This window comes from Hesperophylax consimilis, chromosome 10, assembly GCF_061612785.1.
Source record: "Hesperophylax consimilis isolate HC1 chromosome 10, BYU_Hcon_1.0, whole genome shotgun sequence".
In the NCBI taxonomy this organism is placed as follows: domain Eukaryota; kingdom Metazoa; phylum Arthropoda; class Insecta; order Trichoptera; family Limnephilidae; genus Hesperophylax; species Hesperophylax consimilis.
Window position 1 is genome coordinate 20,981,259 of NC_142845.1, and position 22,084 is coordinate 21,003,342.

Genomic DNA, 22,084 nt, shown 5'->3' on the forward strand with positions numbered 1-22,084 from the left:
TGTTTACTCAGTAATATACATTAACACCAAAAATACAGTGGAACTTTTGAACATTATGTACTAATGGCTCTGAAGCATGCGGGATACTAATATATACTAATCTCTACAGAGCGCTATATATTATTGTAGCAAACAATGTTACTATCCATTATGGGGGGTATTAGTTACGTAGTCTAACAGGAAATGTGCAAGTATGTTGGCTAATACAAATGTAAAACTTATTCTTGGGGTTTCATTCGGTTATAATTAAGGTTGAGTCCGAGAATAGATTTGAATACTATAGTTCTGTGAATAGTAGACCTCGCATCCAAGTATGTTTCTAATTTTGTTTATTATTTTAAATCAAAACCAAAATTTCCACCATCTTGAAAGTGGAACCGTAACATAACAATCAAATCTACAGACAGATGAAAAGACAAATAGTCGAGTTAAAACAGGACTTTGCTACGCTCAGTCTATGATTTCGCTGTTGTTTTCCTTGCTCACACACAATACATATTTATGATCAGAAAATGGATATGTTGGAAAACAGAAAAAAAAAAATTACACATATGGATCGTCTGAAACCATAGTGAACTAACTCACTTTTTGCAGTTTTTGAGTTAGTGCTTGAAATGAGGGCTCCAAATCATAATCTACCTTTGCCAGAGAGAACCATGTTGATTGACCAATCATAGATAGTTTTTTAGCACGGTGAACCAATCAGAAACGAGCATTCTTCCATTAGTTCTCAAGCCACACTAAACTAACTCAGTATCCAACATGGCTTCCTACATGACAGGTCGCGCGTCGGTCAGCAGAAATGATGACTTTTCAGAGTGTTCCATGTCAGATTTCAGTGAATTGTCAGATGACAATGATAAAACTTATGTTCCTAGTGATTCAGAAGGTAAGTCTATTTGAATAATTACTAGTATTTGGAAATAAATGTTATTTTGAACTGGGATCGTTCTTAGCCACTCCAGTCTTCAACCAAAGTAAACTAAGTAGCAAAATCATGATAACTTTCAATATTTTGATAAATAAATAAAAAATCATGTTTTTGTTGAGTACTGCAGATTGTGTTTATTATTAAGCATTTATAAGTTGAATAATAATTTTGGAAAGCTCAGGTTAAGTGCAATAAAATTCACACTTTAAAAGTTAGTTCAGTATGGTTGAATCAATGTAGGGGAAACTTGAAGCAACATGATACAGAAGGCTGCTGTATTTGATGGTTAGAGATAGTGTAGGGTTGAATTAAAGACTAAAATAAGTGAAATTCGCCATTCATAATAATTATTTTGTTTTTCAGATCGCATTTGCGCTGAAAATTCTCCTCATGCGGAACGTGAACTCACCGAAAATGCTGAAAATAGTGAGACTTCTTCCCCGGAGGGAAACGCATTGCCACTGCCAACTAATGCCGTTTTACACGAAGGGGCAAAAAAAGTGAAAAGCAAGTATGCTGATGCTGCGCAGTGGCGAAAAAATTTAAGGAAAAAGCACCGAAATTCGGCAGAAGAATACACTTCATCCAAAGGAAAGGTTATGACGGGCAAACCTTTTATCGATTATAAATGCACTTGTAGACGTAAGTGCTACAATTTTCTAAGTACTGCCAACAAAAAGGCATGTTATGACAGATTTTATGTGCACGGGTCTTGGGATTCCCAAACTGCATTTCTTGCTGGTTCTGTGAAGACTACCAGTGTGAAACAACGAGTTGGTGTGAAAGGATTGGCATCTAGAAGACAAGAGTCAAGGGCGTATTATTTAAAGGGGGACCAAAAGGACATTCAGGTGTGCAAACTGATGTTTTTGAATACCTTACGGATTGACAGTGCTCGTGTGCATCGAGCTCTTGTAAAAGGTAGATCCGGAAAGTTAACCGATAACAGGGGGCGCCATGTGCCAGGAAATAAACTTGATGCTGCCACTGAAAAACTCGTTCACGACCACATTAAAAGCTTTCCTCGCTACATCAGTCACTACACGCGTATCAAAAACCCCAATTGCAAGTATCTGCAGCCAGGGTTAAACCTATGCATGATGTACAGGTTGTATTGCGATGATTGCAAATTCAAAAACAATAAGCCAGTAAGTCAATCATCATACGAGAGAGTTTTTCGTAGATCTTTTAATCTCAAGTTCAAGACACCACAGAAGGATACATGCAAGACTTGTGATAGCCTTAATGTGCAAATAAGGGCAGAAGAAGGAAAACCTTTGTCAGAACAAGACAAAGACAAAATGAACAAGTTGAAAGCAGACCTTGCTCTTCACCACGCCCGTGTTGAAGCTACGCAGACTTCCAAAAAAAATGATATAGTGCTTGCAAAAAAAGGAGAAATTGAAATGCTGACTTTCGACCTACAGAAAACTTTGCCAATACCCAAGATATCTACAGGTGAAGCATATTATAAGCGTCAGCTCTCAGTTTATAACCTAGGAATGCATGAATGCAAGAATGATAAGGCTACTATGCATGTTTGGCACGAAGGACTTGCTTCTCGTGGGCCAAACGAAATTGCATCATGTCTTCTAAAATACTTAGCATCTAACGAAATTAATTCCAACCACCTTGTGCTCTGGTCCGACTCTTGCGGTGGACAAAACCGGAACATCAAGATGGCAGCAGCAATAATGTACATTGTTCAGAGAGATGACAACCCAATCGACATTATAGAACACAAATTTCCAGTGCCAGGACATAGCTTCCTTCCTAACGACAGCGATTTTGGGGACATTGAAAAACATCTAAAGTATCACAAAAATGTGTATTCCGTGGAAGATTACAACGCTATTATTCGTGAATGTCGACCACGAAAGCAATCCTTTGAAGTCTCGACGATGATCCCTGAAAATTTTGTCTCTACCAAACCGATTTTATCATTTCTCACAAACAGGAAAAAAACCACTGTCGCTAACAAAAAAATGAAAGTAGAATGGTTAAAAATGCGTTTAATATGTGTTGTGAAATCAAGACCAGGCATTTTGAAGTTCAAGTACACTCTCAACGATGCAGTTGAATTCTATGAAGTGAACCTCAATAAGCGACTCCGGGGAAAACCATTCAATGTTAGCAAGGTAGTTTTAACCCAACTGTACCCTGCAGGAAATCGAATCGCACAAGCAAAGAAGAATGACATAATGTCACTATTAAAGTATGTTCCACCGATTCATCACCCATTTTTTGAAGCATTGCGTACAAAAGAAGAATCAGGAAATGCAAGTGATGAAGATGTTGATGGCCTAGAACTTGCTTCAGACGACGAGTTTTTCGAAGAATGAACTTAGTTCACTTAATGTATGCAATGGAAGAGATTAGTCACATAATATAACCAGCCAGAGTGCACTAACTTTGAACTAACTTACCGAAGTATTCAACCAGAGTGAACTAACTTTTTTAAATGATTTTTAATTGATATGTTAAATATGCTGGAATAATAAAGATATGTTCAAAACTCAATCTAAGCCTTTATCTTAAATTTAGGTCACAATTTAGTTCCATAGTGATGGTGGTATTTACACAGCATTACCAAACGCAAAACCATCGTTTTCTCAAATGTAAGTTTTTTGACTTAGTTCTATATGGTTTAAGACGATCCATATGTGCGAGATAAGCATTGGGATTGAAATTTTGCCAATGCATAAATGTCTCGCCAGTATGATTGCCGGCGGGATACTGACGAAAAGGAGTAAAATACAAACATACTGTTATCAAGTGTAATTGCGTGATCGGCACACCGCATACTCCCTTCATCGGCAGTTAACCTGTTAAACCATTTCCAACATCTCTTCAATTCCGCACGACGGTCTTTCACCATATTATTCCTTTAATCGTTTTCTTTTTTAATTAAGTTACAAATAAACTGATAATTTTTTAATCCCACATCCAAAGATATATGCAGAAAATGTTGCTTGTGTGATGGAGGTCTTAGCTAAGACGATTGAAACCACAATGCCTGATGGAAACCCAAAGCTTTTTTCATTCAGCTACCAACCAGAGTTACTATTAGTAGTTGTTAGTAATTGTAGTGTTTTGAAACCCTCTGAGTGCAGAGACAAAGCTCCGCCTTTAGGCAGCACAGGCCATTGAGCTTTCACATCGCACAACAGAAAAAAGGTGACAGCGTTAGTATGCAAATTCATTTGGAGTAAAAATTAATACTACTCTCGGAGTCAAGATATTTAATTTTTAATTTTGATGAAAATTCTTTTCGTTATTACGCTGTTTAACATACATATAAAGTAGTTAAATATTTCACATAATGCCAAGTATGCATTGGAGTTAATATTTTTATGCATTTCACAAAAGTGCGAAAATTTAACAATCGTGTAGCTACGATTTTATTTAAAATAAATTTTAATAGACAATAATATTATAATATATTAATTTATCAGCCAAATATTAAACTAAATAATAATAGAACATTGAGAATATACAGAGTTGTTTAAAGACAACTTATACTGACTTGTAATATATGATCGATATACATATGAAATACTATGAACATCATCTTCTATTCGACAATATAATATGTAATATGATGTATGTATTCACTTAATGCTAGGGCTTAAAACATATTTATTTATTTTATTTACTTGTCAAAGATAACGTGAGAAAGCGTAGCACGTTAATAATAGAAGAAATAATAAAATCACACGCGCTATGAAAAAAGGAATGGTGGTCGGTCTCTAATCAACAATCTGTAATGTTTTATCGAATTATACAATACATTGTGATTAAAGCCCATTTTATTTACACGCATGCAGTTAAATTTATCAGGACATACATATTAATAAGACATTCCCGATTAATAACGATTTGATATTTATTGATGGGGGGACTTAAAATCATATTTAAGAAATATTGTCAAAATCTTTCATCACGCCCAATAAGAGAGTTTCGATTTTTGTAAACTTTGATCTATTTAAAATAAGTTATTTCTATTGGTCGGTGATAACATATGATTATATTGTTGATACACATTTATCAAAAGGTTTGTATTTAACGAGGTTGCTGCCGTTTGCGTTTCTTTTTGGTCCTTTTACAAGACCCAGACTCAGATTAACAAATCTCTCTACAACGGTTGAGCTAGAGGATCTTGTGAGAGGTGACTGTTTGAAAACCGTCTGAATGAATGTGGCCAGCAAGCGTCCTATGTATGTATAGACAGGAAATATTGACTAAGTAGGACTAGCGTGGCTATTTAGTTAAGACAATCATTGGACTCTCTTACAGAGCGTGCTTCAATTAGTAATAATTATTTATTAACAAAAATATGGAAAAACGAGATTCAAAATAATGAAGTCTGTTCTTAAACCCTGTATGTACAATAATAGTTTAAGAAATAATATAAATTATACTTAAATTAAAATAGTATTCAAGATAACTACGTATTTGCATACATTTGTAGTTAAATTATATTCTAAATTGCTCAAGCTACAATATCTCAAACACATTATTTAATATCAAAATATTAAATTTAAAAATATTACCATCTTCCCATTGTAAAACCATTTTGAAAAATTTGCTACATTTGATTTCAATAGAAAATTGTTTATGCAATGTTTGTCGCAATCTGAAATCAAATGACTAAATATTTTAGAAGACATTCATATCATGTAAAATAAATAAACCAAAACAAAAATTCACTATCGTTACAATCTGTGCTAAATGTTCATTGTTACGGGTTTTTAAAAATGATATTATAATATAATCATAGACATTCAAATTAATAAACCAGCCTATCAGGGAAAGGGGAACGAACCAAGTTACGCAGAGCTCGGGAGGGTATGTGACCGTCCCCTTTACTGTGATTTGTCAATAAATGAATCTAACAGAATACAGGCAACCCACATTGTAATATCACCATTCAGTCCTCAAAAATAAAATTACGAATACTAGCCCTTTTTACAATGGCGCGCAAATTGCTAGGCTGCGTAAAAAAATTATCATTGTGTAAACAAAAGTTCAGACTTGTTTCCAAAAGTTAATATTTTGTATAATACTTTTACAAATGTACCCCCCATAATTTAACCACCTCACTCAATTTTAGTGTCACTGTACCAGGGGGTTCATTTAAAAACGAACATTCAGATCGTGCACAGAAAAGTCCCACATTAGACTGCACTGCAAAACCTTTGCCTTACTTTAGCGAACTTTACTTTTCTGCGCAGGGTATGGTTATTTCAATGTGCGTTTTTCGGTGGCCAATGTACAACTTATTTCGTAGTTTAATCAAAGCATTTTCAAACCCTCTTGGAGCCAAAAATATGGTCACGTGGTTTGCCTCCAGCTCGTCGAAATGATACTAAGATATTATGTTAAAGCAAGTCCACTAATTCGGATGTCTATGAATATAAAACACAGGATTGGCCCTCGGTCGTATGAATACTATACAATTACCAAATTGTCGTCTAATTACTATCATAAACATAATTATGATCAATTACATCTAACGTATAGCCAATCTAGTGTATTCTATTTCAATGGTTTAACAATAATAATAAAGAACTTTTGAATTAATTCAATTTGTGAGAACATCAGCTGTAAACAGAAAGTATTATTATTATTATTTGAACGTATCAGAACGGTACATAGGTGTTGTTGTTTTAGTCTAGGATTCAAGAGACACAATGGCTGCTTTAGTTGGAGGTGGTTGACTTAACACCTGGTCTCGTAGAGGCCACTCTTTCCAATGTAGCGCACCCATTTGATGACATCATGGTCTGAGTAGTTCAGCTTGGGCTCAAATACCTTAAGGTATCGCACCTGAGAAAAAAAACACCATATTTAGCTATGAAAACAGTGCAAGTATACAATAAAGATATAAAAACAAGGATATGCAAAATTTTATGTAAAAAGCAGTGGAATTGCGACAAACTCTTGGGCCCTTGTGCTCAACTGTCGCTGGGTCAAATCTTAGTTTGTGACACCTGAACACAATTCACCACATGAATCACCATTGCAGCTTTTGGTAGTGAAAGCACCAATAATTATTATGAATGAATTGTGAAGAGGATGAAAAAAACGCACGAAACCAGAAGAGATCGCCAAATAACAAACCTGGCAACCTTTATAGCCCTTCAATTATTTCAATTGTATTGACTTAACCCCTGGAAACTCTAATATTTTGCAAAGTATCTCTGATGTATCTCAATGAAATGTCTAAATTCTGATTGCTCGGGAAATATTTTTTACTACATTCGATTCTAGATAAAGTTGCTGCTTTTGAACATATTTCAAAATAAAGTACTGTTTTTGAAAGCAGTAGAAAGACTCTTGGATTTTAGTATAACAAATCGGCATATATGCAATTCAAGATATTAAAATTTTGAATGCAAACACAGGTAAACATTTGTTCTAAAACTGAAAGCATGGTGTTCTCCCTTTCCATCACTGTTTAAATCTTACACCTCACCATTATTTTATTAAGTCCGTATCAGGCTGGGAGAAATATCTCCCAAAAAGAATGGTGTTTGACATCTGGGAGAAATATTTCTCAAAATTGCTCTAGCGGTTAAATTATTTCATTAAAGAAATTAGGGTAAAACATGAGATTATAACAAAATGGGCTAACGCCGATTATGTTAGTAAAATACATTATAAACGGCATACTTTAAATCCTGACGGAGCGAATGGTACTTCAAAGTTCATGGAGATGGGCGGACGAGTCCATTTCTTTTTGGTGTCAGTCTCCAGAAGTTCTATCTCCGCAGACAGCTGCGTCTCCTTCATGCCAGCCATGCGCTTGATCCTGAAATGTGGTAATATTTATTACAAATATGATCATGATGGGCGAGGAAGGGATAAATATAACAACATCTAACGAAGAGATAATTGAGTTGTAAATTGGTAATTTGCTTGCTAACCTAAATTTTTTTTAAATATATATTTTAGTGCAAACATGGACTCTCACCAAGAACATTGTGACAAAATGGCACGCATAGCCATATGTACTAGATATCTCCTTGTGAGAGAAATATTAATACAGTAGAAAGTAAGTATATTTTATTTAGTTTTAAAATTTAACATTTCATATCTAGTGTACATCTATTCTAAGACTACTATAAAAATATTCTATTACCTATGTACAGTAGAACCCCGTTAATTCGAACCCCGATAATTCGAAAAAACGCGTAATTCGAAATTTTCGCAAAAAAAATTTCCGCTGAAAAATTTTTTCATACAAAATTTTTTTTAATTCGAAATTCGTTAATTCGTAATTCGAAATTTATTTTTGTCCGCGCACGAAAATTTGTTCGTGTAATTCGAAAAAATTTGATTTTTGCGAAAATAAATCGTAATATTTCGTAAATCTGAATCTAAAAGTCAGCCGTGGCGGTAAAACGCCGAAAAATGTATTTTTACGTGGTTATACATCGTCCTAATTAGTATTATTATTTTGTAAATCTGAATCGATTTACACTGCAATGTCATATTTTTTCAAATTTATTTCGAATATCCGAGTTTAAAGGGCCGAGAAAATACATTTTACGCGGATATATGTCGTAGTTTTACGAGTTTACGCCAAATATCTGAATTTAAAGGGTCGGCCGCGACGAAACTCGGCCGCGTAATTTCGATTTACGCGTAAATATATCGTATTTCATCACCGCGACGGAAATCGGGCGCGAAATTTCAATTTACGCGGAAATATATCATATTTTTACTAACTTTACTTCGAATATCCGAGTTGAAAAAATACGGCGCGACGGAAATCGGCCGAAAAATTTCGATCCATGTCGAAATATGACATATTTTTACGAATTTACTTCAAATATCTGAACTTAAAAGGCCGGCCGCGACGAAAAACTGCCGACAAAATTCGATTTACGCGGAAATATATCATATTTTTACGAATTTATTTCGAATATCTGAATTTGAAGAGCTGGCCGCAACGGAATACGGACGCGAATTTTCGTTTTACGCGGAAATATATCGTATTTTTACGAATTCAAATTCAGATATTTGAAATAAAGAGCCGGCCGCGATAGAAAATTACCGCGAAATCTCGATTTACGCGGAAATATATCGTATTTTTACGAATATCTCAATTTAAAGGGTAGGCCGCGACCGAAATCGGCAGCGAAATCTCGATTTACGCGTAAATATATAGCATTTTTGTGAATTTATTTCGAATATCTGAATTTGAAGAGCCGGCCGCGACGGAATACGGCGGCGAATCCTCGTTTTACGCGGAAATATGTCGTATTTTTACGAATTCAAATTCAGATATTTGAAATAAAGGGCCGGCCGCGACGGAAAATTACCGCGAAATCTCGATTTACGTGGAAATATATCGAATTTTTACGAATATCTCAATTTAAAGGGCAGGCCGCGACCGAAATCAGCAGCAAAATCTCGATTTACGCGTAAATATATAGCATTTTTACGAATTTATTGCGAATATCTGAATTTAAAGGGCCGCCCGCTACGGTAATCGACCGCGAAAATAAAGAAATAATTGGTATTAATACGAATTTACAACTAAAATACCACCCGGATTTGAAGAGGCGGCCGAGAAAATCGATTTCCGGCGTATTTTTTTTGTTTTTTTTTTTCATAAAATTTCGAATTACGTGGGAATTCGTTAATTCGAAATTTGATTTTTGATGTCCGCTGGATTTCGAATTAACGAGGTTCTACTGTACTAGTATTTAGACTTCACAACATTGAGACATAACCCACAAAAAAACTGCAAGACTTTTGGCTTCTTTAACATTTAAAGGGAGTTTATTTAACATTTCGAAACCTTTATAATGAAATATTATTTTGTGTTGCCGATAAATTTGATGATAAATGCAAAACCCCAATAATTTAAAAAACACATAAATTTGCCACAAAAGTCCCTAGAAAAAAATTTCACACAAAATATTTTTTAATTCAAAATTCGTTAATTAGTAACTCGAAATTTATTTTGGTCCACACACAAAAATATGTTTTTATAATTTCGTAAATCTGACATGTAGTCAATTTTTTGATCTACACTGGAATTTGACATACTTAACGTATTTACTTTGAATATCGGAATTTGAAAGACCGGCCGCGACGGGAATTTGTCAATTAGAGACGTGGTTTTTCATGTCCTGTGGTTTTCGAACTATCAGGGTTCTAATGTACGTAAATTGATTAGATACACGACAAGATAGATCGTATTACTGTTTAATAATCCAAAAATCATTAGAAAGCGTTTTCTGTTGGGAAAAGGAACAGATGAAGTGGGCTGAAGACCTAAAGAGAACATCTCCGGATGGGTGAGAGCTGCCAAGAGTCGTCAAATTTGAAGCTATTTGACCATCTTCAAAGATCTTATAAAAAGAAGTTAATGTACACAATTTACGTACTTCCACACAATGGCATTCTCCGAGGCCTTGTACTTGGCCTTGCCCTTGAGGCAGATGAGCTGCACACCCGAGGTATTGAGGGGAGTGGGGATCTTCACTTCGATCTTCTGTCCGAGCAGCGACGGCTTGAAGTTGCTCTTCAACACCACCTTCACCTCCATCTTGGTGCGGCCCACCTCGCGCACAAGCGGGATCACGCGGAACGGCAGGGAGATGTCCTTGGTGGTGCGGTATCTACAACAATACAAAAGATTATAACAAGATACAACAATATTTTACTTATCCAATCATCCATGTACCCCTGCAGTAGATAGTAAAGGCATTTTGTAAAGGATGTTTAATTTCATTTTTTTATGTGATATCGAGAGTGGTTACTGCTGGTGGTCAGTGGGTCTATGGCATGTTGAGAGACTGAAGGAAGTGGGAAGAGGAACAAAGTCAAATCCCGGTGTGCGCAAGTACATTTTATTTGATTAATTTTGGTTATTTCATAATTAATTAAGTCATTAAAATTAATGTCGTCGCCGTCGATGTCAAGGGAGCCAAGCTACAAATTCGGCGAAAATGAGTTAAGTGCACAAAAGTATTTAACCCCTCCAGCATTTTAGGATCATATATGACCGGGTGTCCATAATTTTTAAAAGTATTTTTATCTACGGAAATACGTCAATTTTTCAACGTTAGAAAGAGAAATAATAATTCCTTCCAGTTTGCCTCAAATATATAAACTGGATGCCATTAGCCTTCTTCTAAGGGTTAAAAACCATCAAAGATGCAGACATAAGAGGCCTGACTCTTTTGACTATCAAACCAGTGTGCTATCCTTGTCATCGGTTCCTTTCAATAATCAGTAGTGAGATATTAACACACATCATTTTCAAAATACTATTTTTTACTGGAGCAGAGGGAAGGTGTACAACAGGTGTCTCCAAATGATGTAAGGTTAACTATATAAAGACATTATAACTACAGCACCTATCGGGGGAATGAACCAGTATTATGAAAAAAAGATTCAAATGCAGGGCCGGTTCATAGATATCCAAATTGATAAACTAGCCCATTAGGGAAAGGGAAACAAACCAAGTTACGCAGGCTGTGAGGTGGCGTGACCAACTCCCTTTCTGTGATTTGCCAATAAATGAATGTGACAGTAAACAGGTAACTCGCTATTTAGTCTTCGAAAAAAAATATTTGAAATTACTAGTTCTTTTTTGAATGGCGTACAAAATAACTTAAATACAAATCCCAAATCAGGTAAACAAAAGTTCAGGCTTTTTTTCCAAAATATATACTATTTAGTTAACCCTTTCAGATCCAGTGTTAATTCAAATTAACATGAACTTTGTGAATTTTTTTACCGTAACGGTAGTGATTTAGAAAAGCCATGTTTTTGTTTTCTTATAGCTTGTTATCTTTTCTGTGGGGTCGATTTTTTCCGCTCGGTTGAAATCCTTATTCCCGCCACAAAAACGATAAATATTTTGACATCGGCTGATTGTGAGTTTCATCGAATTTCTGCCGTCATTGATTACTTAATTTAAGGTGAGATATCAATATTTTCCACTCGAATTAAAAATATTTTAACGCACTAAGATGTGTTCTATAATAATGACATCAGTTCAATTCACTATTCACAGTCATTTGCCAGAATATTGTAAATTAATTTCAATGTTCATTCAAATGAACACTGGTAGTGAGGGACATGTTTTCGACTAGTATGGCGAATTTTTAAAGATTTATTATCCTAGATTATTTCTTTATTTCTGAAAAAAATTTATTTGTTTGTACCTTAGAGATTATCACTATATTGAACATATTTGCATTTGTATGTGCATTTTTGATATGAAACAGTTATTTGTATTACTTTTGTCTTATGTTTATTTTACTTTTCTATTTAAAAAATACCCTCTGACGTCCAATGTTAATCCAAATTAACAGAATAATCTCAAAAAAAAAAATTAAATACCAAAAAATTTCAAATAATCAAGCATTACCATAGACATATGAATATTAGTAGACCTGCCCTAAGTGATTAAAAGCGTATTATCCCCACTCCCCATACCGGTTCCATTGGAGCCGGCTGTGCTCGCGTATGGCCTCAAGTGAAATTTGAAAACGTGACGTTATCATTCTTGTGCGAACTATGGTCGAGGCATCATCGGTTCATTTTACGAAATAACACGGCAAAATGTTGACTTGTGCTATGAAAACTTGTAAAAATAGATGTGAAAAAGAGAATAAACCCAATTGTCGTATTACATTCCATATATAAGCATTATTTTACTTTATTTTAAGCATATTCACATCGTATAATATGGATCAGTGTAGAAACATATACTATCACATCGAGAAACGTCTGGACGCGAAACACAAAGCTGGTTGGTTGCTGGGAAGTAAATTATGAACATTTATAAAAGTGTCTTAACTAAATACTTAAACGAAATATTCGACTCTGAAAATAGAAGAAATTTTTTGCCGAATTTGGACTTCGCAAATTTGTTCATAACGTGGCGAGTAATTTGCGCTCCCATGTAAAAATGTCTATTCATTCAAAAGCAGATTTTACTTTTAAGAACTAAATGGTGATATTATAATGCGAGATGCCTATTTACTGTCAGATTGATTTATTGACGAATCACAGTCAGCTTTACCCCCTTCGTTCTTCAACAGTTGATTTTACCCCTCGCCATTATCTTCTCGTCTATTAATTCCTATGTCTGTGAGCATTACATATTTTATATATGTGGAAACAATAATGCGGGTGTGAAAGGGTTAAGACACTTTTACAAATATGTTACAATTTACTCAACTCACTCATTTTTACATTGCTACGCAACCCGATTTGTAGACAGTTCTTAAAAACGAACATTTTGACTACCCTGTGTGACGAATCAAATTTCGTCACAAATAAATTTGAACGTTAAACTAAGTATGTCCCGCAGTGTGCGACCAGACAAAGAAAGTGTTGACAGACGGGGGTTGTAAAGAAAGAAGTGAGAAGTGCGGGGTAGGGCGACAGGTCCTACGAGTTCAAGAAAGAAAGACAGTCAAGATCGAGGCAGGAGAGAGAGGAGATCGAGACAGGAGTGGTGGTGAAGTACGCGCTCCCCGCCCAGCGGTGTGATGCTGGGCGGCGGATGAAGAAGTTACAGTCGAGTTAGAGAAAGTGATTTTCAAGTGTTGTTCTCCGCCCGGCGACGTAATGTTGGGCGGGAGGCGAAGAAAGTGCGGTGACCAGACGCGGCCGGGAGGGCCTGAGCTGCAGAACTGCAGAAGCTGCCACCTAGGACTTCGGCCTTACTAAGGCCATCGAACAAAATCAACTCAGTGACAACGGTGTAGCTACAGTGAACAATGACAATGCGAATAGTGGAGAAGTAATCCGAACCATATGACAACTAGTTAAGTTATAGATGTAAGTAGATCTAAGTATAATTTAGATTTAATATTAACACTTGACAAACCCTATTAAAATCGAGACTTATAATTATTAGATGTTCTTAATTAAATTCACCCCCCTAGTCCCCACCCAAGCAACCCGAATTGGTGAGAAGGCAGAGTATACGGCTGAAGAGGTAAGTATAAAATGCAATATATTTAAGTATTATTCTGAGCTAGATGCTAGAGGAGATGCAAACGTGATTTTTGTCACACCTGCAACTGGGCTGCAAACCGATGCCTTACTTTGGCGAACTATTCTTTTTTGCACAGGGTCAGGTAATGTGAGCTCTTCGGTGGTCAATGTACGACAAAGTAATACGGTCACGTGGTTTGCTTCCAGTTCATCGAAATGATACCCAGATTTTATGTTAGGGCAAGACTGTCAACTGCCTATGGGCAGGCTGTAATATTGGCTATTCAAATAAGAATCAAAGAAACGGTACCTCATGAGTTCAAACTCCCCGTCAGGAGGAATGAAGGAGATGGAGTGTTCCGTCTCGAACTTGCTCAGCTTGACGCACTGGTGGAACTGGCAGTCGTCGATGACCACCACGGGCTTGCCAGTGCGCGCCGCATCGTCAGCATTGCCAGACATGCCTCCCGAGAAGGTGTCGGCAGCGATGAAGCCTGGGAAGATACATTTATATTACTATCTAAACAAATGCTTTGTAATTTTGTGAAAAATTAATAAAAACCAATATATTGTGGTAAGGCTCTCAACTAGCAATTCGCAGGACGCGGGTTAAAATCCTGGCAAGTAAATTTTATTTGATTAAATTGTGTAATTTTACATTTTGTTAATTTAAAAACAATAATAGTATATTTGTGGAACATTCCATAGTGTAAGATACTCTCATTATTGCCCTGATGACCACCATTCAGTATTAAAACGTTGCTTGAAATGGTTTTAGCCATTTTTAGTGACTAGATCTGAATAGCTAGGTACTTCCTAACCCTCCTCTTAACCGTCTCCTTCCCCTCCCCAACATCTTCAGTCTCATAAAACAACCCAATTGGGGATGTAATAGTCTCACTGGCTTAACGGTTGTGAACAGTTGGAACTATATGTGGTATAAAAAATAGTAATAATAAAGTGGACACTGTAAAGAAAGTTACCTAGACTGCCTTTCCCCTTGGCCTCCATGACGATTTTGTCGTTGATGCCAAACTTGCACTCGGGCATTCCGGACAGGTAGGACTTCATCACCACCTTGCCCGCTACGTGGGCCGACAGGACTTGACCTGGATAAATCAGAAATATATAACATTATCAAAAAATATATAAACACTAAATCTACCAACTTGAAGCCATTTTAACGAAGCCATTGAAACAATATATAATTTTAAAATAAATCAGCAAAGACAACAGTTCTTGCCAAGTCGTTCACAAAAATTCACCAACATTTGTAGAAACCGACACTTGCAATTTAGTAAAATTATAACTGTCCATACTACATTATGTATTATTGTAATGACATCATCATCACGTAGCTAGATCTCATCGGCTACGGCACCTGATCCCTCGCCATTGTAATGACAGGGAAAATGTAATAATTGATAAGGCTTTGTGACATAGATATTCCCCTGAAACTGATGAAATAACAAAGCCAACATACCCTGCGGTGACATCAGCAAGTTGACATACTCCAGAACGTCGAGGAACAGTTCATTGCGCCGGTACTTGATGCCCTCACGCCGCCAGCCGATCTGGCCCGTAACCTGTGAGGTGATCTGCGCCTGCTCCTCCTTGGAGGCCGACTTGATGCCCTGCTGCGTGATGAAGGTCTTCAGCACGCCCGTGTCGGAATTCTGAGGGTAGCCAAAGTCAAGGATCTCTGGAAAGAGGAACACCTGGTGATTAAAATTATGCTAGCAATTTGTATGCATCATATAAAAGAACACTGGCGTCGATCAATAGAAAAGTCATACTCCAATTTATTGCATTCATTAAAAAAATACCAATAATACACTGACAAAAATTATTAATAAGAAAAATATTAAATTTAACTAACTATCACACTGTTTTTCCACAGGGGTAAGAGATCATGGACAGCCACACAACTGTCTTGGCAACACACTCCTTCCTTCATTCACATTCATACATCAACTCTACATACTCTGTTATTCTGACTCTTGACATAAGGTATACATCAGGCATCCCCGACTTTCTTCGTTCATCCACGCTGTGTCCAAACTATCAAAATCAATGCAAGGAAAACCTTTAAAAAAATCATTTTGTCTAGGGTTTCAAATACAATATTGATAAATATCGGCCACCTCTTTGAGATGTGGACACAATATTGATCAGACGATTTCTACGACTGTAAAGGTTAGTTCAGTCCTTCATTTATCATCGTGAGATTTGTAACAAATGCACCAATCCAGATTCCAAATCCTGTCTGTTTCAACCTTAGCAAGAAAAGTAAAAAGCTATCATTTTGAATTATCAAGCTCAAGCAATTGATGTTAATTTACTTAGAATGTCGACCTATAACCCAGGTTAGTAGGTCAACATTCTAAATTAGACAGACCGAATAATTGCATCTGCAGACAAAGTCGTTAACTGCCATAAATGTTTCTAGATCCGAATATATAAGTACATATATCCAAAAATAACTGCATACGATTGCTTTAGTGTACATTCCATTGCTTATTGCAGTTACAGTTGTAATAGTGTGCATTCTTGTGGCTTGATGTGATATCATAAATATAACACCGAATAATACATGTACGTTATACATACCGTCTAGGAGCTCGTAGATGAGCACAAAGTTGTTCTTGATGTTCTCTTCGGAGATCTTGCCGAAGTAAGACTGCATCACCTCGATGATCTTCAGCAGGAACTCAAACACCATGGCGGCGTTCACATTCTGTTTCGTCACGGCCGCCAGCCAGATGTTGGCACGCTGGAATTAGAACATTAAGATGTTATATATTATTAAGGGAACAAAAGTTGCGAGGAGAGGCTGAGCCTGTAATGGACTGAGGCTGCTGAAGTAGCCTAGGACCGAGACATCTGGAGGAAGCGTAGGCGGAAACTTGTTGAAGCGATGGGTCCCTGACCAGTATACGACAAGGGAAAGATAAGATGAGAGAGAAGTGAAAAAAAATTCCGGCAAACACAACCACAATTTGACAGTTCAAATGATTGCATTTTCTTACACATATTTCGAGTAGAGAATAAAAATAAGATTATTGATGATGTTTATTTATTTATTCATTTGTAAGAAACAAACAGCTTATACACTGAATACAAAGCTAAATATACATAATATTAAGAAGTCAAACCAAAAAAATTTCTTGCTCAGTTGCTTAAAGATAGATTTTTACTGTTTTAAAACTAATTTTAGGTAAGGGGGAGAGGAAGAGGAATATAGTATAAGGATAGGAGATGCTCCCGTTACATTCCATGCTCACTTATTAGGTTTATGACTATACGCATTACTTCTATTCAATATTTCTGAAGGTTATTGCTAAAGATGTCCGTACTGTGAAATTTTACGAGGAAATTTTAAATGTGGGCAAATGAAATATATTTGTTTGTCATATTAATCTGGACGGAATATGAGTTTTTATTAAATTGGTAAGCTCTAGCTTGATCAAAAATAAAACATAAAGATTGATCGACATGAAGATTGAAGGTTTATGTTGAAATCAAAACCACAAGGTATTATTTTTTTTTGTAGAAATAAGTGCAGTAGGTACTGTCTCACTAATCCACCACCCCAAAAACTGGACAAGTGTCCCATTTGTGAAAACGGCTGATTATAGTGCATAAATACAAAATATGCTAAAAATTAAAACAGTTATTTCGTAAAAACAAATACCGCTATCGATCTTTTATAAAATTTTGCAACAGTTGTTAGAACTCACAGAAAACTAAACGAAATTTTCTCAAACAACAATAATGAACCCTGATGACTGGCAAAATGGTCAGCGAGAGTAAGCCAGACAGCAGTATAGTAATTGCATGTGTACGAGTAAGATTACCCATCACGTCAGTGTATAAAGCTTTTTGCTCAAGTCTATGCACGCAGCAGACTACTGAATTTCACATTTGAATACTGGCAAATTATGGAGCTTTATTTTGTGCTTTCAACTTTAAACAAAAATAATGACAGATTATAGTAGTTGTTGGATAATTGAGTAACAGATTACAGAGAGAGTACTGAAAATCCAAACAATAGTTTGTCAAAGTTCCTGTTGAAAGTCTACAATATAATATCTGAGATTTTCGTGTTATTAGATTGAAGGTGTTACAATTTGTACAAAATTCATTGAAAGATGGTGACAAAAGTTTATATCAATGAAAACATATTTGTGAAAGACATCATGCAATTTAAAAAAAAATCTTTCGGAATAAAGCATAAATTGGGTGTGTATTTTGTTATCACAACAAAACTCATAAGGTGTTACAATTTGTACAAAATTCATTGAAAGATGGTGACAAAAGTTTATATCAATGAAAACATATTTGTGAAAGACATCATGCAATAAAAAAAATCTTTCGGAACAAAGCATAAATTGGGTGTGTATTTTGTTATCACAACAAAACTCATAATTTTTATCCGCTATGTGATTCAAATAATTAGTCAAAAAGTGCTTTTAGTGTTAGGAGTATCATCATTTTATCAGCATTCTTATCTCAAATTCAGTTTATTTTATTACATTGCAGAGAAAGCAAATTTGTTCAAAATTTTGTATGAATGACATTCAGCAATGCAATACCAATAATTCAAACCTTTATTATTTGCAATATTAAGAATTAGATTTTTAAAAAACATGTTGTGGAAATTTTCCTCAGTAAATTAGTGAACAATAATGTTGGATGATTACATATGCAGCGGGATTTATGACAAAAGTTTTTATAAACATTAACATTATGAAGGAATTACAATAAAGTTAGATACTAGCCGAGTATACGCAACATAATATATCGTCAGATCAATCTGACAGATCAATCTGTCAGAAAACTTGGCCCATTTAACTGCCAGATCTACCTTCACACACTGCCAAATACATGGACGTTTTACTGATTTCATCTGTGAGATATCTGTTGGTTGATTTTACAGACAAATAAACTTGTAAATCAGTTAACCTGTGTTCAAGCCAGTTACGTGAACTTTTGGTGAACGAATTAACTTTCAGATATATCCAACTAATATTATTCTTTAAGCTAGTGGAGGTATAAATAGGCATCATTTTGCTGTTTAGTATTTCAATTGATATGTAACGTAAGTTTATTTTTAGTTGTATGTTAACTTTAATTTAGTTTTATTATAAGTTGGGTTATAACACACTCCTACTACGCCATTATTCTTTTAGGATATGTTATTTAGTGTAAAGCGCACTTGAATTAAACTATCACAAAACTGGGCTGTATAAAGTGATTGTTATTAATATTTATTTTTCGGAATGACTTTATTGAGTAAAACCTCAAATTGTAATATTTAAATATTGAAGACAATATTAGTGATTTTTAAACGAAAATCTGAAACAGAAAAATCAGAAAAGGAAACGGTCACATCTGGGACTCGAACCCAGGACCCTTGTCTTTCCGTGACAGTGCTATGTGCGGTGAAAAAATGAAGACAATGTTGGTAGTTCTTATTCGAAGTATGATACAGTTAAAAATGACCGAGGGGAATACGGTCCCATTAGCTCAGTTGGTAGAGCACAGTCACGGAAAGACAAGGGTCCTGGGTTCGAGTCCCAGATGTGACCGTTTCCTTTTCTGATTTTTCTGTTTCAGATTTTCGTTTAGAAATCACTAATATTGTCTTCAATATTTAGTTATTAATATTATTTTCATACCAATCCAGACAGACAAGACTGGAAATTTAAACAATGACTAACGATAGTCAAATTGTTAAAATGAAAAATTAAAATCAACAAGTTAACACAGTGCGTAATTTAAAAAGATGCTCAATATTATTCTAATTGATTATATACATTATATTTATAAATTTAATACTATAAAAGAATTTCTAAATAAATCTGTTTATAGGAAATTCAACATCGTTATACACTAATTTTGTTTACAGTACAAGTAAGATAAAGATAAATCTACCTTGATGTGGAAGAACGAAGTCCTAGCAATGTTGGTGACTGGCGATCGCACCTGCTGGCGAGCGTGGATCACATTAACTCGGAATGCGTCCACGGCATTGCGACCTATATCGTCTCTGTAGACTCGCGATATTAGCACCTCGCCTTTGTGATTGTATACGAAGAGGCCGCCAATCATCTTGATGAGCGGTTATTCCTGAAATTAAATAATTACATAATAAAAGTTCGTACAAAGTTTTGTTTTCGGGTTAAGCATAATGATTGGAGTCCTAACCAAATAAGGCAAATAGCTTACGCTTCATTTTAAAATAAATTGGTAAGTAGCTAAATGCAGTTAGTTCCCTAAAGTGTAAGAACTTCTTTCGTTTTTCTCATTTAACAGATAGGATTGAAACGGAATATAAAAAAATGTTCATAGTTGAGAATGTAAACATCGACAGAAAAAATGTATGTATTGTTTTTGCTGATGGTTCGAGTAGCTATTACAAAACAACGGTTACATTTACCTGAAGACTGAAATAACTGCAAAAAAAGGTGTTAATATTATTGGGTAAGGTGTTTTATATTTCTTGGAAAATCTAATTGTGAACGATTCATTTAGCTTTAAGTTAGGAACATTAAAAGGGATAAGTTGATGACACTGGACAAATGACAAAAACAATGGCGCAGGGTTCATTTACATAATCTGAATAAATAATATTATTCAAATAAAAAATGCCTTTTGGTGTGACAGATGGTTATGTTAAAAAGATACATTTGAAAAGCAGTGAATTGTTTAATTGATAGTGATTTAACCGGCGATCAATACATATCAAACAAACTAGTACAAGGAATGCGTATTGAAAAAAAATATCTTTCATGTTAATAATGATTGATGCAAATGTCACTTTTACAAACACTAATGTGAGTCATGTGGGAAAGGATCCTTGCATTTTACGATTTTTAGCACTAAAATAGGTCTCTCTAACTACAATGCAATGTTTTAAACAAATATAGAGAGACATTTAAGATTATTCGAGCAAAATCGCCGGAAACTAAATGATACAAGACTTCACAATTTGATAAGCGATCAACGTTGGCAATAAATGCATGTTATGAAAGACATTTCGCAATGTAAAATATATTTACCTTCGCCACCAAACAGGAGGAACTAATTCAATAAAATTTCATGTAATTATCAATACCATTTAGCTTTTTAGAAACCCTTGCCAAGAAATTGCGTACACCGTACACCGCCCCCGATAAAGTTGCTGTTTTGTCAAATTTTCGTGTGGCCTGGTGTGGCCGTCTGACAAATTTTGACTTAGACTGCCGGTGTGACCAGCTTTTAACATGCTACGCATAAATAATAATGCTACGTAAATTTTTCTTCCGAATATTCTAGCCATCAAAATAAATCTTTTTTGACTACATATTCTACAAATTCATTCTGTTCCTGATATCCAAATAATCTGTAGTAGAAGCTTGTTTAGGTCAATTTTTGATAAAAATTATTCTCTAAATTATTATTCTTCTATTCGGCGCCATTTTGTTTTTGACATTTGAATGCTCTGATTTTAGGTCCGTTTCAGCTTTCTATCAAATTGTAAATAGCTGAAAAGCGAAACAGCATAAGAGTGTCCTTTTTGGAACCGGCGTTTAGCGGGGACCTTTGAAAAATGTAAAAAACAAAATAAAAAATTGCACCGATTGACCATTTTAATTTTTGAGAGACACCCCTTGTAAATGAAGTTACAATATATTTTGACGCGCTGTAGAAATCGTTTAATCAGTAACTGCAGTGAAAAATTATTATAGTTATTAAAAAACATATATTCATGTAGATCAATGAACGTTGATTCTGAATAATATATACGCTGTTTTGTATGTTATTATACATAGAAATTAATAAATTGAATAAAACACCATGTAATGTAGGTTGGTAGGACTGAATCATAAATAAACTACTCCCGAAAATTTTTGAATCCATGGAGTGGGAGCAGTGGCGGATCCAGGGGGGGGGGTCACGGTGGTCATGACCCCCCCCCTGGGCCCCAGCCCAGGGGGGGTCATGACTACCTAGGTCCTGGGGCCATCCAGGACCTAGGTGGACCACTAATTAAAATTGTTAAACATAATGTTTTTATGTATTTTTTGTCACAATATAAATTTTATTTAAGTACTTTCAATATTTAATTAATTTAATATAATACTTTGTTTGACGGCAAACGCATTATTCGGGAACGAACGCATCGAAAAT

At 35.3% G+C, this 22,084-nt stretch overlaps 1 protein-coding gene across 1 annotated transcript; it reads right to left on the bottom strand.

Annotated features, from left to right (window-relative positions):
* Window positions 1-3,595: 3,595 nt before the first annotated feature.
* AP-2mu (adaptor protein complex 2, mu subunit) lies at window positions 3,596-21,128 on the bottom strand. Its single transcript, XM_089636141.1, has 9 exons — window positions 20,974-21,128; window positions 19,847-20,041; window positions 16,520-16,682; window positions 15,393-15,611; window positions 14,893-15,018; window positions 14,220-14,403; window positions 10,336-10,569; window positions 7,607-7,745; window positions 3,596-6,760 (listed from the first exon to the last, which is right to left on the bottom strand). Exons 2-9 carry the CDS (start codon window positions 20,021-20,023, stop codon window positions 6,653-6,655), a joined length of 1,350 nt encoding a protein of 449 aa, XP_089492267.1. The 5' UTR covers window positions 20,024-20,041; window positions 20,974-21,128; the 3' UTR covers window positions 3,596-6,652.
* Between the last annotated feature and the right edge of the window lie 956 nt (window positions 21,129-22,084).